Here is a 16,390-nt window from a genome sequence, read left to right on the forward strand (position 1 = left end):
TTTTTAATGCTGCAAACTTTGAGTCTCCAGCTGATAACTGAGGGAGGAGACTGACTGAAATACCTGATTGCCGTCCAAGCTTTTGTTACAGTCGTAAAGATAAAGCGATGCCCTGCTGATGAGCGGTTCATGACTAACGGGGCCTGCTCTCCCTGGACACAAAACAACCGAACACAGACGCTGAAACACAGCACAACTCCTGCTCCTGGGCACAAACACCACTCACAAACTCATCCTTTTTTTTTTTTTCTTTTTTAAGTAGAATATTTATTATCTCCTGCCATCGAAATGCCTTTTATGCTTTACATTAAAAACAAAGAGGTAGTCCATTTTTCAACTTGGTTGACTTTCAGCCTGAGTACCAGTGAAAGTATTTGTCCCGACTGTATTCAAATATTTACATTTTGATTCGAGGAGCATGTGGTAAAGTTGTTATTCATTTCTTTGAAAGCTCCCTGAAGGAAGCTTACCCACTGCGGTCCGATTTCATGATTTTCCAGCTTCTTCAGCGCACCGTTAAGACAACGCTAAACTGGCAGGGTTGTGCTTTTCAAGCAGGTTCGCACTTGTTAGACCAGCAGATCCTGTCTGAGGAGTGTTTACACATTCTGCTGCCGGCAATCTTGCAGATTAGTAGCTGTGCAAAGAAGCAGTTCTGAGCGGGTCGGCAGTCTTTAGTTGTTGTTCAGAGGAACCTCCTTGTCCCCGTAGTTGGAGCCCCTGCCGATCTCAGTCTGGCCGATCATCCAGCGAACTCCCAGTGAAGCTGCGGAGGGAAGGTTGAGAGAGGGGACATCTGGAATGTTATTCGAGAAGTTGCAGAATAGATGTGACAGGATTCGAGATCCTGTACAAGACACTGTTATTTCCACAGCAAACTCTTTTTCATTTGGTAAATTTCCTCTCTCTTCAGGATGGGACTCGGCTGACGTGGTTGTTCAGATTGTTTTCAGATTGGACGCTGAGAGCAAAGTCTGTCAGCAACCAATGTCTGGAAAAAATGCAAAATTTTGTTCCAATTCAACCGACACTTTAATAAATGCTTCAGAGCGAGCTTGTGATTTTTACCGCAGTTATTGTGGAAACTTTGACATGCTGTTATCTCTCCATTTAACATCTAAGTCAAATGTTCAGATGGCTGAGCGTTAGCTAACTTTGCTGGGTGAGCACATGCCTGCACGCTGTTAGGGACATGCTCCCAAGACTGATGAATCGTACTTTCAACAAAAAGGAGACTTACATTTGAGTTGGCAAATCTGCTGCTTTATGGAACATTTGGACAAAAAGGAGCTGGTTAAACTGAAGGAAGGGGACTTTTTTTTTTTTTTTTTTTAATTTCAGGGTGACTTCACCTCAGGGGGGAATGTATGAAACCAACCTGCAGAGCAGAGAACCACGGACGCCAAGATGGTCAGTATCGATCCGGAGCTGATCAGCTGTGCGACGAGCAGGCCTAACGGGTAGAGGAGCAGACAGGACCAGAAGAGCCAGTTGATCAAGGACCAGGGTCGGCGTGGAGGGCTCATCGTGGGCCCGGGGTAACGCCCCGTCTGTGTGTAGTACTCCTGGAAACTGTCCTGGTGACACATTCATACAGAAACAACTCAAAACCAAAAAAAAAAAATCTAAATATCTTGTGTAGTAAGCGTGGGAACAGGAAAGCAATGAGAGAAACCACAGACTTAAGCCAAATCCACCAAAAACACTTTAGTCCAAGGTCACCCACCGTGTTTTAACGCGAACGCAGCCCACCTCACCTGAAATAAGGAGGAACTCGCTAAAGTCAGACAGGAATCTTCCCAACTTCTATGAAACACAACAGTGACCTTAAAGGTGCAATATGTAAGATTTGGCCACATGTTGACGTTCACGCCTAACAAATAGGTGGCAGCATATCACCAGAGCAACCCCTTATGTCTGTATTAGCTGACTGGCGGCTGCCTCAGATTGCAGGGGAAGGGAGTTGACTTTATGTATTTATTAGACTTAAGCTGAAGCTAAGAGAGTGTGTGAGAAGTAGCAAAGGCTGCTGTATCAGAATATTGCTTCTTGAGGTTCAAAGAGGTATTACAAGACAGGACGGGCTGGGGCTAGCTGGCTACCTTCAGTAAGCACCCCTGCAGCACAGTACATAGCCGTCTTTGACACTGTGTCAACACTGTTGTGGCTTCAGATCCTGCTGATCGTTTTTTTTTCTTCATTTTTGAACGTTTCAAATTTAAATTCTCACATACATGTCACATATTGCAATGTCAATGGTGTCATATCTGCTTTACCCTCTTTAGGTGCATTAACATCCAGGAAAACGAGAGAAACACCAGGTGATCCGTCAGAGAGAGAGAAAGGACGTGGGCCTTTTAGTTTACTACTGTTTGCATTGCTCACTGGTGATGCAGCGTGAGATGTCATTGCTGTTGCGGCGTGTTCCGTTAGCCAGACAACTCCCACGGCCCCTTGCCTCTTCCCAGTGTCATCGAACGATGTCTTTTGTCGGCACTGTGATCAGAGGAAGGCTAGAAAACGACACGCTATATTCAAAGCTGCTTTAAGCCTTGTCGTCGTTTTAGCTCACTTCCTGTCCGTTTCTCAGTTAGACATCCCCTCCATCCTCTCTGTGTCGCCGCTCTGCACAACTTCATTCTCGTTTGCAGAGGCAGCTCTCTTTGCCTCTTTCCTTTCTCCAAGCCTTTTTCTTGGCTTTGCGTGTTTGGTAATGTACGCCGGCTGCCCTGTTGCCAGGCAGACATTACTGCCTCTTCATGGAGGTCTCTGTCCTCACTGGATGAAGAGGGCAGCGACACCAGACAGAGATACAGTACCTCTTTTACTGCATGTCCAGGGAGAGGGTTAGAGACAATACAGAGCCATTTAACACTTAAACATCTATTTAATATTTAACCCCCCCCCCCCCCCCACAAGGCTCTAAACAAATGGTTCAGGCAATCACAGTGTGGTTGGTTACTGCCTCAACTTCCCCTTTGGGAAACCCTGTATCCATCCGACACCGCCACCTTCAGCACACTAACCTTTTCCTGGTAGAGTTTGTGGAGCCAGGCGGCACACTCTGCTTCGTCCTCCGGGATCGACTCTAGAGGGATTCTCCTGCAAGCGAGAGGGGGAAGTCAGATCTCTCGGCCTGACAAACAACCATTACGCCAGTTAACAGGAAATTTAATGTAGCAATCCTCGTACCTCACATACAAGTCCGCGTGGTATTTCTTCCCGTTCAGAATGTCAAGCAGGGTCGGTGTTTCGTTGTTTCTGAAGTTCAGTGTGGAATCATAAACAGCTGCAGCTGCGTGGGACAAAGCAAGCGGCGGCACTTAACTGCGACTGTTGGACTTGTTTGATATGCAAATGCCTCCAGCTTCCTCCTCAAACAGACATCCAGCTCACAGAACACTTCATCAACTCACCGGTTCCTCTGAGGTTCTGGACTGTTACCCAGAATCCTTTGGTCCTGGGCAGAAGATGATACTTGAGTTTGGGTAAACCTTTGCTCTCAGCCACCTGCATGCTGACCTCATGCTTCTTCGGCGTGAACCGTGTTCCTTCACAGTAAAGCAAAAACTAGACCAAGGAAAGCAGATTAAAAGAATTACTCCAAATCCAAAATAATAAAACCATCACTTTCAGTCATGCTGATTGTACAGCATGCTGAAACCTACCCAGAAGTTTTCCGGGTAATCCTGCAGGTTCTGAAGACTCTGAGCCACCGTCCTGCGGTCCTCCTCCCACTTCCTTTTGCAGAAAACGATCTCCAGGAAGTACCACATCCAGCCAATGACAGGTACGTAACTCAACTCTTTCTTGGCTAACACCTTCGAGCTCTGGAGGAACAGTAACATTTAAAGCACATTTAAAAAAGAAACAAACAAAAAAACGCACTCAAGGTAGATCTGTGGCATTTGTGGGAGACTTTCTCTCACCCCGAGAACTCCAAATCTCTCGCAGAAGGTCCAACCACACAGGAAGTCTATCTCGTAACTGTGGTTGAGGACCACAATTGCGTTCTCATTACCATACAGAGGAAAGCTCTTCGGGTCTGTGTAGAGCGTGCACTCTGTCCCGGACCACCACTCCAGGGCGGCTACCATCTCTGAGGAGCATCAGGACATGAAATCGTGGAAGACGGTTGTTATTACTTTGAACGGGGCATTTGTAAAAAGGTGTTACGCCTCATGCAGATCGATCAGTGTTCTTTGGCCCTTGATTATGTTTATTACAACAACGTGTCCACCCGGTACCGCCGCCAGACTTCAGTGTCGCCAACCAGTACTTACGGCTGCTGATGCAGTAGCCCAGCCTGACGTTGATCCTGCGGGCCAGCTGCTTATCGACCAGCCACAGAGGTAGAGTGCAGAGCTGCAGCAGGTTGATAACGAGGCCGCTGAACAGGAACACATAGCAGATGACGAGGTGGCACACGAACTGGGATTTCAGGAGCTGCAGGGCGCCCATTGTTTTCTGCAGGAGTTGCACAACTTTCAGCATTTAAAACACCAACACCAGCTCCTCCCATCACACACACGCAACTATTTCATTAGTCAGCCCTGTCACAGGGCAGAGCTGCCAGCCACCAGTGCTGGCCGGGGCCGTGACAGCGACTGTTAGCTGCCACTCAGCCCACTCTGACATAAAGGTTTCCTTTGACTGGACTCATCTCATGTGCTGAATGGAGCCTTTGAGCTGGACTGTGCAGACAGACAGACACATGACTTTTCCAGGGATAGGAACTCTACTATCAAGAACGATCTGTAGTTCAGCACTATCATCTTATATGCATGCTCATCATACTGTAGTTTGGCAGCTCATTGGAAGGTTTCCCATTTTCCCATATCTGCTCCCCACACTATCCTCATATTTACCATCAAACAGTTGTTGTATTGTACAACACAGGGCTGCATGTCAGCAGAGCAAACTGCATCTATAATCTAATAACATGTCAAATCCTAGGTTTAACAGATGGTAATAAAGCTGAACAACATGTGACAAACATGATTTCGAAAGGCTCAGCATTTGGCAAGGATCGCCTCATTACTCATCCGTTAACGAACATAAAACACAGGTACACACACCTTAAGCCCACAACCAACACGTGACATTTACCTTGATCCAAGAGAGCTGTCCTTCCACAAACACCTCTGACCTTTCAAAGATGACGAATAAATATTTTCAACAACAACAAAACAAAGCACCAGTCTTCAATGTTTTTCCATGCCACAGGGAGTTACAGCCGCCCTCCGACAGATTTCAAGTCGTGATTCATATAGCAAGTTGTATCTTCCCCCCTTTGACACACCGCTGAGCGCAAACTTCCCCTTGCAAGGGGCCACTCCCATCTGGTGAGCCCCGCCTGGAGCCGAGGAGGATGGAGAGCGAGAGCTGCGCTTTCTTCTACAAACTCTGGAGCTAGACCGGCCGCAAAGATCGTCTATGCTCCGCAAAATGCGAAGGAGATTAGGAACATAAGCCGCACCGTCCCCGCTCTGTTAGAACGGTAACAGCCTTATAACAACTTAATAAGTTACACATTCATTCAATTAGCCTTCAACTCGCTCTTTTAATCGAGCTTACATGTAGGTTTCGGTGATGTGGACCACACAAACCGTTAAAAAGTGAACTACTTTCTCTTTTAGTGCAATATTTCCTCCCTCTGACGCAATTACGTTACAAGTGTTTTTAGGTGCCACAAAACCGTAACCGAGTGAGCCCTCTTTCCTCCTGTTCCTCCTCTCTGCCTTGAATTTATTGGTAATAGGAAAGGCACGAGGATGTCAAACCAGGACTGGGACACATGCGCAGTGGCCTTTTCTTTACAAATGTAATATAATATCACAAGGAAGGTAGTTTTTTTTTTTTTTTTAATTTACATTCTTTTTTTTTTTGCACCAAAGTTACTTCCTTGTTTCATTCTGCCTGAATATGAGTCATGACCTCGGTTACACAGCAGCTTCCTCCGTCCTCACCATGATGTCAGTGATGTGGTGAGCCATGCCGCTGCTTGGTGGACAGCACCACCTGCTGGCGATGCGTCGTAAGTGCAACTTAAAGGAGCAGTTGCCCCCGAAATTAATTCAATATCTGATCTTAAATGAACTTGACAGTGATAACTAAGTGCAGTTGCTCAAGCACTGAACTTGTTCTTTACTTGAATATGTGCATTTTCCTGCACCTTTTACTTTTACTCCAAACATTGCTTGAATTACTTTACTAAGTACTTTGTGGATGGCATGCTCCAGCAGAGGCACCGCTGCAAGTTTTTGATTTGAACTGATTTTGAGTATACACTATCTACATACATGTGAATATATGTGTAGTTCACTTTAACTGCACTTTACCGACTATCTGTCATGCTGATGATCAGACCTAATTTTCAGCCTGCAAATCTGCAAAGTAACTGGTAACATTAACTAAGTAAAATATTTGCCTCCACAATTACTGTGGGAGAAGTGATTGAAAAATGATTGAAAAACCAAATAAAACCCAGAGGTCACTCAAAAACCTGAGAAAACATCTGAAGTGTAGCCTTTTAAGTGTCTGCAGAGGGGGAACTCTCGAAAATTGTAAACCGTTCTACAGATTTGGGGTCGGCTACTGTGAGCGTACGATCACCTTTACCCCTTAGCCTGGAGAGAGAGGGACAGCCAGGAGCAGCAGGCCTGAGAGATCTGAAGGCAATCTTTTAGACAGAATGAGGAGTGATCTTGTAAACACTACTTGCTCCGTTAAATTTCCCTTCATGCAGCTTTAAAATTTCTACAGCATTATTTGTTTGTTTCCTTAAATGTCTGACAACTTCTTATAGGACTTTTGGATTTTGTAGCTCAGAACCAGGAGAGCTTCCACTAACTTGTTCAATTATGATATAAAACCAGTTTTCTGGACACAAAGTCAGGTCAGGTCGATCCATTGACTCTGCGACATGAATATTTGAAACCGGGCAAAGTTATCCACCGCCCGTAATTAAAGGTTCTCCGTGAGGCACAACGAGAAGTCACAGTCAAGTGAGTCAAGCAGTCGGGCATCAATCAGGTTTTTCGCAGCTAATAATTACATCTGTGTGAGCTGGCTCATGGAAACACTGAGTTAGATAGACCCTCTCCTCTCACACAGAATAATATCATGCCTCAGCTGAAAGTAACATAGAGCTGAAGTGGAAACAGCCACGCTCAATACTTTTCCTGTCTGCTGTTGGACATTCACTTTTAATGCTTACCTTATTTGACCAAAAAAAAAAGCCTGTGTCAAGATCATTTCCTTTTTCCAACCCCAGAGGGAAGTAAAGATGCGTTTAACACAGCTCCAGACTTTCCCTGTTGCACAGAGATGACAAAGCTCCTGGACTTCTCGGCCTGCGCACATCGACTTTCTGTTTTATCTATACGGAGCATCAGTGCCAAACCAAACAGCTTTTGATTGTTTTTCTTCGCAACCCAGGGACCCCTGAAGGAGGTCACTGGGGTCCTGTGACCGTCCCACCTTGGGGGTTGTTGAGAAGTGTTTCCAAGCTCTCTCTCTCTTTTTTTTTTTTACAGGTCCCATAACGATCAACCCTCGTTTACGACCGAATAACCTTGAATAGAAGGATGTGCCTGTCTGAAGGGGTTCAGAAATACGGTGAAGTAGCTCAGGAAGCCCTTTATGTTCGAATACCAAAGGCGGGGTGAGGGGGCTCCGGGGAATAATGCGCAGTAAGTGACTCTGTAGCTCCAGAAGTGATGAGGCACAGCAGGTTTTACGCTGCTAGCCGGAGTGAGGAGGAATCACTCAGAGGCTGATCACATGTGTTGGCTTTTATAAATCCCACAGCACCTTTACGAAGTGGCCAGAGTCAACATTTATGTATACCTAACTCACTTTCAGCCAGAGCAGCATTTAAAAGTGGCAATGCATTACTTCTTAATTTAGGGTTGAACAGTTTATCTGCTAGAGCTCTAGAGGGCAATTTGCATAAGCATGGTACTAAAGATCCTCTTGAGATTTATTTAAAGGTACATAATAATAATAAATAAGCTTCTGTGAGTAATTTTTTCTCTCAAATGTTTAAAGGTCTCCTCCACACTTGTATGAGGGCGTACATAGAGGATATCTAATGTGTTTGACATGGTTTGTGCGGAGCAAAAGTATAGTTATCCCATTAAAACATCCTTTCAAATGGCACTTCATTAGAAATCCCAGAATGAATGAACATTCTTTTTGCATGTTTAACTGTTGGACACAAGATGTCTCCTACTTTACTGTAAAGTTCATTTCTCTGTATATGTGCACTGGGAGGTTTCCACATCAAAATTGCTGTCCGCTGAATTTTGGTCCAGCATTGGCTTCCAAACAATTTGTGATGTCACAAATCATGCTTGTAGTCCCGCCTCCTTACAGGAGACCTCTTATGTGTTTTCCTTTCATTTTTTCCTTTCCCTTATTGTGTTATAAATGTCATTGTGCGTGTAAAATATGTTGAAAAGTTAAAAAGGTCAACGTCTGCCCCAAGAGGAACTCCTCTCTCCCACAGAATACGCCTTGTCAGTAGTCCCGCCTTTAATTCTGTGACTTTGTGACATAACACTGCTTCACAGAGTCACAAATTTGCATGATTTATGTGTAGCGACTGGCTTGTTGTTGTTGTTGTTAGCAGTGCTGGGTCAGGCATGTGGATAGAAGATGTCTCCTACTTCACTGAAAAGTGAGTTGTAATATTGGATCGTTTCCAAAATATGTTTAATGTCACTAAATCCAGCTTCAATATAAAACAAGCTACTAGAAGCGAGATAAACTGAAATAACCCCTCATACATCTGCCTGTCTTCTATAGATACTCCAGGAGCGACCTCGTTTGCTGTAGCTGTAGGACATAACCGAAAGCGCAACTATGCATGAGGCAGTCCATGAGAACGACCGCTGAATGAAAAACATATATCACGGTGGGAGCATACGTCTTGAGATCAGTTGTTAAACTGTAAAGACTGACCATCAGCATGCCTCCTGCCCAAAGTGGGTAGCCTGGAGGGAGAGTGTCTCATTCACATTTCACCGGCTCTTCCAAGGGAAAAAAAAGTGCAGTTGATATGAGGTTACTGGACTTAAAAAGATGTGTTGGGAGGTGCTGGGGGAGGGCACATCACCGCAAGAAATTACCCCGTTCCACGAAATGTCAGCTTCCATTAAATGAGTTATGTGTTACTGTTAAAGTTGCCCCGCTCGGGCCCTCTTTTGGTACAGCAGGCAACTGGATACCATATAAGAGTAATGTCGTGAGTCTTGACATTTGGTGCATGACAACCCCCTACCCTTATTTATCGCCCGCTGTTAAATCGAGCGGGGAGACTATAAAAATGATTTTAAAAAGCTTCCCTGCGAGATCAAACTGAAGGCCAGACCAGATGTAATGAAGCTGGACAACATGCCTCGTTGACGATGCTGGGGGACTCGGCACCAAAACATCCTCCTCAATCTTCCAAAATCTCTCTTTTGTCGCCGGACAACGTTTAAACAGCTGATGACTGCTCCTTTTTTTATTCATCGACATTAATTACTTGCCCTCATAAAAATCAGCCGACATTTTTTCGACGGTCAAGGCCGAATCAGGTTAATGCAGCGGCCCCGAGCCAGCAGCTTTCAGCCAGGAAGAACCATTCTTTTGGCTCAGCAACACAGGGGTGATTTGGATGAGCGCGCTGTATGAAGAATGCACCGAGGATTAAGTGAAATCACTGCATAAGTGTGATTTATGAGCTATTCCGCATCAATAGACTGTGACCAGCGTTGACTCCTTTTACCCGAAACAAATTAACACTCATTCGACCCCTCTGCGTAACTCTTTAAGGTAAATGGTCGCTGGACGTGTCTCAACACTCCACTCTAGTTTTGGGCCGGACCGTGAGAAAGCCGACGTGTGTAATCACCATCATGCAGTGAATTTATCATCAGATGTGCAAGCTAAAGTAAAGACTGCTTTGAAAGTGTGAGAAGAAAAAAAAAAAAAAAGAAGGAAAAAAAAAAAAGAATAGCTGTGCAGCTGCACAACAAATTCGATGCAAATGATTTGAGCAGACTTCACAGTCAGCTGCATCAGCTGTTATTCTGACTGGAAAACTGTGAGTGACTACATTTGCGCAAATGGTCTGAATAAATCAGGGAGAACTCTGACCTGGAAAAAGCTGCGTTCGTTTAAGGTTTTTTTTTTTTCTTTTTGTGCAGGCTTCAGTAAATAAGGCGCTAAATCTGATTAAGTTCCCCCGGACGACTGTGCGCTGGAAGGTCATGAAAGGAGACAATGCACTCAGAGTTTCTCAGTGCATGCATCGGGCTCATGGACATACAGGGGGAAAAAAAAAGTACAAATCAGAAAAAGTGACAACATAGCCTGGAACCTAAACCTTATATGACACAGTGTATATACGCAGTAAGCCAGTAATGAGATCCTGATGTATGCATGCGTCTGTTTCTCCTGGGGTTCGGCTCGGCGGCCTCGTTCATCAGACCAAGTAACTGCGGGCCCCACCGACACATCCGACTGTCAGTGAAGCACTGGGAGGTTTGCTGGAGACACCTGCTCGGCTGCTCCCAGGGGCCCACGCATGCGGCCTGGCTCCAGTGCCAAAAAGTGCTGGCCCGAGTGAAGTTATTTGATGTAATGCCATCACCAAGGTGAGGAGGATTAAAATACTGCATGGTTATGCAATTACATGTCCCCTTTCTCAACTTTTACTCCTGCCTCCTCTGACAGATGTCAGAATTGGGATTTGAGTGCTGGGGGATGAGAAAGTGAATCAACATGAGGTCACAGAGCCGCACATGTGTGGGAGCGGCAGTTTGTGCCGTTATATCTCTAACGTTTCGTTGCCTTGGTGCAGAGTGTGATAGTTGAGCTCGAGAGGTTTCTCCTTGATCACCTAAATCCTTCAAACTGGGCCTTTAAATCACTGAAATACAACATGAAATTGTGACACTATGCGCATTTCATGTACGTAATTATTTATCAATGCAGAACACTATTATTATCAGTATTAGAGTGCAATTGTTCAAAATCTAGCCAAGAAAATGTTACATACATAAATGAAGATCTTCTGGAACTTCTTTGTTGTGCTTTTGTGTTCCTGCGGCCCTTCAGATCAATGTGATGATTCGTTTATGACTTGAAGGTCCGTCCAAAAATACAGTTCCCAGTCACTAGCTCCTCACAACCACTCGTCACCAGACACAGTAAGCCCCCATGGTTCTGCGTCAACTTCTCTGACTAATGGCCGACGTTATCAGGGCCATTTTTTACTGCTCCAGCGAACATAAAAAGACTATTCCAACCAAGAAATGCCTCGAAAGATTTTTTTTTTTTTCACACGCATTCTGACATTGCGTCGTTTCGGACGATGCCAACAGCTGTGCTCCTGAACATGTGTGCAGCCAACAACCCTCTCACAGCAGTCGGAAGAGCTGTTAACATACAAAAAAAACTTGGCTCCACAACCAGCCAGACTTTATATATATATCCAGCTATATCATTAGATGTGGAGGCGGTGTGACCTGGCACAGCGGCAAGTGCAGCCAGAGACTTCACCACATACTCTCTAAGATGTATCATATATGTTGAAAGCAGCTACAATTGCTCTTTTTCTCACTTTTGGAGATGAGTCAACCTCAGTCCATCAAAGTGAACCGCTGGCACCGAGTTGGAGTCAGTCAGCGGACAGCTGTATACGTTCTTATCACTTAGCCTCTAAGTCTTAGAGGGTGAACTGATGACGTTTCCAGATGTTTCTGTGTATTTTCTTTTTGAGATGAGTTTAAAGTCACACACACGACAAAGTCAGAACTTATTCAGGAGCAGCTCATTTCTTCTGAGTTATGACAGGCACTCAGACATGTGTCATAAATCCAAAACCTTCCTTCAAAATAACATTACAAAGCTTCGTGTGGTCATAATTTCATGTATTGTCAATATGAACTTCTAGCCTTCTATTGCTAAGTAAGCCACAACTTTATCTTAAGTAAGTGAGCAGTTGATTCAAGAAGATGAAATGCGCGATAATATCCCATATCTACAAATATCATTAATACAAAGTATTTTGGCACAACGAGTGGAAAAACCCTGACGGATTTTCCAGTGGTTCCGGAGGAAAAAAAGAAAAAGAAAAAAGGAGCGAGAGGAGTGAATGGCTGATATCTTCAAACAGCCTGCCATGTGTATTTTCATGAGTGGATGTTCCATTACAGCAGAGCGCAACATGGCTGAAAAACCCATCAGAGATGTAAAAGGATACGACGTGATCACTTGTTTCCACTGGTGAAAAAATGGGAGGGGAGCTTGTAGCATTGTAGTCCCGCTCATAAAGAGCAGACGCGGCGAGGCCCTCGTCTCCTGTCGTGTCCGTCCGTCAGGCTGACGGTGCCTCTGCTGCCTTTGGAACAGACATACTCAGTGCCTCCATGTACACCCCTTTCAGCATGAGGACTGAGAGAAAACAACAAAGCATTTTATGTAACTGTTAATTTCTGCATGCACGTATAAACTATGGTCAAACAAACCATTTTTTTTTAAATGTTTGATTTGTTGTCTGTATTGGATACAGATCATTTTGTTCACTGTTGGATTTTAAATGATAGAAAAGGTGAGTAAAAAGATTTGCCAACTCATCAGATTGAGTTGCCGAACCATTAACCCTGAAACATGAATATGAATGAAAATATGAGGTATTCTAATGTGTGCAATTATATTTTGTTATAGTCCACATAGCATATAAATACATAAGAATGAAATACAGTCATAAATGTTAACTCTTCACTCTCCATGACAAGAGCAACTGCAATCTGCTAATGCCACCAGATAGAGCTGAAAGGTTTCTACTATAATTTACCACATCAAGAATGAAACTAAAGCCTCAAGCTCTGTAACATACTGTAACAGTGTGTTCATGCCATTAAATATGATCACAGCTGTAATTAAATGTCAAAACACCAGTTGCGCCATTGCTGCCATTGGACAGGAAGGGGAATTGTTTTCTCAGGTCGATACCCGACTGATGGAACTCTATGGAAAGTGCCGGTGTTGTGTCAAAGTCTGTCCCCCCGCCTCATTACGCTGAGATCCATGTTTCCAGTTTGAACTGGGATAAATGTTGTAGCCGTGTTGTTAGACCTGTCTTTGTGACACAAGGAAACTCTACGAGGAAGGGAAAGTTGAAAAGTAGCCTTTTTTTTTTTACTTCGGTAAACACTTACATGTGCTTATAACTACATACAGGCTGATTGTGAACTGTTCATGTACTGATTATATATGCTAAATCTTTAAGTAAAGTGATACGGCTTGAATCACCAGGGAATTATTTTGTACTTCTGGTGGTTTGCAGCAGACAGATGCAGCCCTGTGACGATTCTCAACACCATGCAGATCTGGCTCCGGCTGTTATTTCAGGTGCAGGTGGGGTGTAACGCGATGTCTGGACTGTGTAAAAGTGTTTATGCGCGCCAAAAGCTTTGACACCCCTCCACACGCCTCCCGTGGACAGCACCCATCACCGAGCGTGGCAGAGCAGGGGTCTGGTTTCCAGCTGGGACGCATGAGTCCGTCTCAAACTCGTCACGTTTCGGCCCTCATTCAGACAAAGTGTTTAGATGAGCGCACAGCAAACTGAATTGTATTTCGCTGTATTTCCCTATGGTTCAGTCTCTCTCTGACTTCTACGTGACCTGGACAGTCGACTCCTTCGGTAGGCGGGGACCGTATCGTGCCTAACATCGCCGTTTTCCGAGATTAAAGCTTATCTGGTGACACGGGACCTCTTGATTGGCTCCAGCACCACAACGCACGCCAACGCAGATTCCCAAATATTAAAACAATTTCATGCACCATCCAAAAAAAAACTAAAAAAAGAAAAAAAAAAGAAAAAAAAAAGAGAGAGGTGATTTATCTCCATGCGAAAGAAAAGGAAAGGAAATACGGGTTATCTTGATTGTCTCCACTTTCCAAAAGGTATGAGGGCTGCATTTGATCTGAGTTTATTTTTATTCGTAAGATAAATCAGATTTTTGAGCGCCTGCAGCTATCTGCTCCGTCTCTCTGTTTTCCGTAAGGTTACTGCCGGGCCAAGACTTCACAACCTGATTTAATGGGACCCGATGCAGCTGTTCCCTGTTTCACACCGGTGCCATCAAGACCTAAGTGGAAACAAGCCTCGCTCTGACACCCTGGATGTTTTTTGTTTTTTTTTCTCTTGGGTTGGGTTGGTTGAACATACAAAAAAAAATAAAATAAAAAAAATGAGAGCCCTTTTTCAGATTTGAGCAAACATCCAAACATATAATCACCTCTGCATGGGAAAACTTCTCTCTTTCTCCCTCTTTTTCCACTTGAAGAGTCCCTCTTTCCCTTTCCCTTCCCTTGCTTTCTTGCTAACTGATGTCAGTCATTTTTAAGCATCTGAAGTGAAGCATCTCAAACCCACGAGTAACATCAAAGAGCTGGGTTCACGCAGACAGCCTGGAGCCCTCGGTGCTGCAGGACTTCAGCTCCTGTTCCCAACACTCCTGGCACCTCTGTTTTCTGGGAGCGGTGAGTGAGCGCCCCCAAGGTTGGCACCGAGGAGGACCGTGGATATTTTCCCAATGACTAGAGGAGCTCATGCCCTCAAATAAATGACTGACTTTATTTCAAATGACAGACCTACTTCTTTCCTTCACACTTGCCCTTGGCAGCCCCTCAGTTACTTTGCTCGGCTACAACATAGGTTCACTCATTACGGGAGCCAGTTGGGAACGCTAAATGTTGATCTCACTTGGATTCCGGGAAGCAGGAAGAAAAACGTGCGTTTCCCGTGAGTCGAAGCTACTGCTGGTCCTTGATGAAAAATATGTTTCCGTTGATGCACCGAGCTGGGTGGCTGGGGGTTTTTTGAGCGTAGGCTGAGGGTCTTATTTTCTGCGAAAAATATGCAATTTATTGTGCACTATAAAGGTGCTGGTTGGCAGGTTTTATTGCGATTAAACAAAGCCAGGTTAACTGTCTCCAACTGTTTGAAGCCTTTGTGCTAAGCTAAGTTAACAGGCTGTTGGCTGGAGCTTCACACAGCACTGACATGACAGTGGTATCAATCTCCTCTCCTAACTCGTGTACCTTCCAAAATGTTAAACTACTGATTTAAAGGACAACTCTGCCAATTTTACACATTAAAGTGTGTTTATAGGTCTTGGGGAGTAATGCTGCAAATGTGGGGAAAAAAGAAGTATAAAGCATTTTGTGGCTCCAGAGGAAGCTGTGGTCTGAGGAACTGCCTCCAGTGATGGTCACATTGCATTGTGGGTAATGTAGGCAAGTACTTAAATGGAATTTAAAAAGGTTCAACTGCATCGATTTAGATCATCTGTTTTTAAACTGTCCGTAATAATTTAGAAATGTTGTGGGAGTGCAATGTTAGACAAGTGGACTGCTTTTCAAAACCTGGTGCCTACATTACCCACAATGCAATGTAACCACTACGTGACATCACTGGAGGCAGTTTGTAGATAAAAGGCAACTTTTCAGATCTGATGTAGCTTCTCATGTACCTGTACTCCCTCTTGAATGTATAAAATTGGTGGAGTGACCCTTTAACAGGCAATAACTTTAAAAAACAAACATCTCTCTCCCCTTTCTGGGGCTTATTCCATCTGTCCAGCTTCATCAGAGTATTATTTTCATAAAGTCACATTACAAGACGTTATGTATAATGGGCATAAGAAAAGCGGTGAAGAGGAAGTGGAGATTGTATAGAATGGGGGAATTCAGTGAGCAGGAAATCATCTGTTGTAATGGCAGCCAGGTATTGGACAGGCTGGTATTTCACACCGATGTGAGTGTGGGGGAACATGAACCGCACAGCAGTTCTCCCTTTAAACTTTTGGGAAAAAAAAAAAAAAAAAAAGCTTCCCTGTCCACCCTCAACTCCCTGTGTCTCTTTGTGCTGTTCAAACTGACAATCTGGTGCCGAGCTCCACATCTGGACCGCTGAGATGAATACATATCAACACCAAACTATCTGAGCTTTAACTTGTTCAGCACTGATGATCTCACACCGGGTGCCAAATCCAACCACTCACCTTCTTCTTAGAAACTGTGGGTGAAAGTGAACTTTCCTTTTGTGTTCTCTCAGTTAATTGCAGCCAGTGTGCTTTGACGTTATTCATTCTTTGAAAATACTTGCTGGTCGCTAAATACCCGCCTCAGCAGAAAAAGCTGGTTTACTGTGTCACACATTGACATCCTTTGGCAAAGTTGTGTGAACCACCCTGGAACGTGCTCTGGGCTTCGAACCAACCACCGATGCCAGACCCGTATAGCCAAAGTATATGGTCTCTGGTGTGTGCCACGTGGACTATTCCAAGAGCCTCAACCCAAATATCTCTGCCACAAAGCTACGAGA

General features: G+C 44.4%; 1 protein-coding gene across 1 annotated transcript; it reads right to left on the reverse strand.

Annotated features, from left to right (window-relative positions):
• Positions 1–236: 236 nt before the first annotated feature.
• Positions 237–5,306, reverse strand: agpat4 (1-acylglycerol-3-phosphate O-acyltransferase 4 (lysophosphatidic acid acyltransferase, delta)). Its single transcript, XM_037124989.1, has 9 exons — positions 5,110–5,306; positions 4,284–4,467; positions 3,930–4,099; positions 3,669–3,830; positions 3,417–3,570; positions 3,193–3,295; positions 3,027–3,102; positions 1,379–1,577; positions 237–766 (listed from the first exon to the last, which is right to left on the reverse strand). Exons 2-9 carry the CDS (start codon positions 4,459–4,461, stop codon positions 675–677), a joined length of 1,134 nt encoding a protein of 377 aa, XP_036980884.1. The 5' UTR covers positions 4,462–4,467; positions 5,110–5,306; the 3' UTR covers positions 237–674.
• Positions 5,307–16,390: the final 11,084 nt, after the last annotated feature.

The sequence above is a fragment of the Acanthopagrus latus genome, chromosome 15, assembly GCF_904848185.1.
Source record: "Acanthopagrus latus isolate v.2019 chromosome 15, fAcaLat1.1, whole genome shotgun sequence".
Lineage (NCBI taxonomy): Eukaryota > Metazoa > Chordata > Actinopteri > Spariformes > Sparidae > Acanthopagrus > Acanthopagrus latus.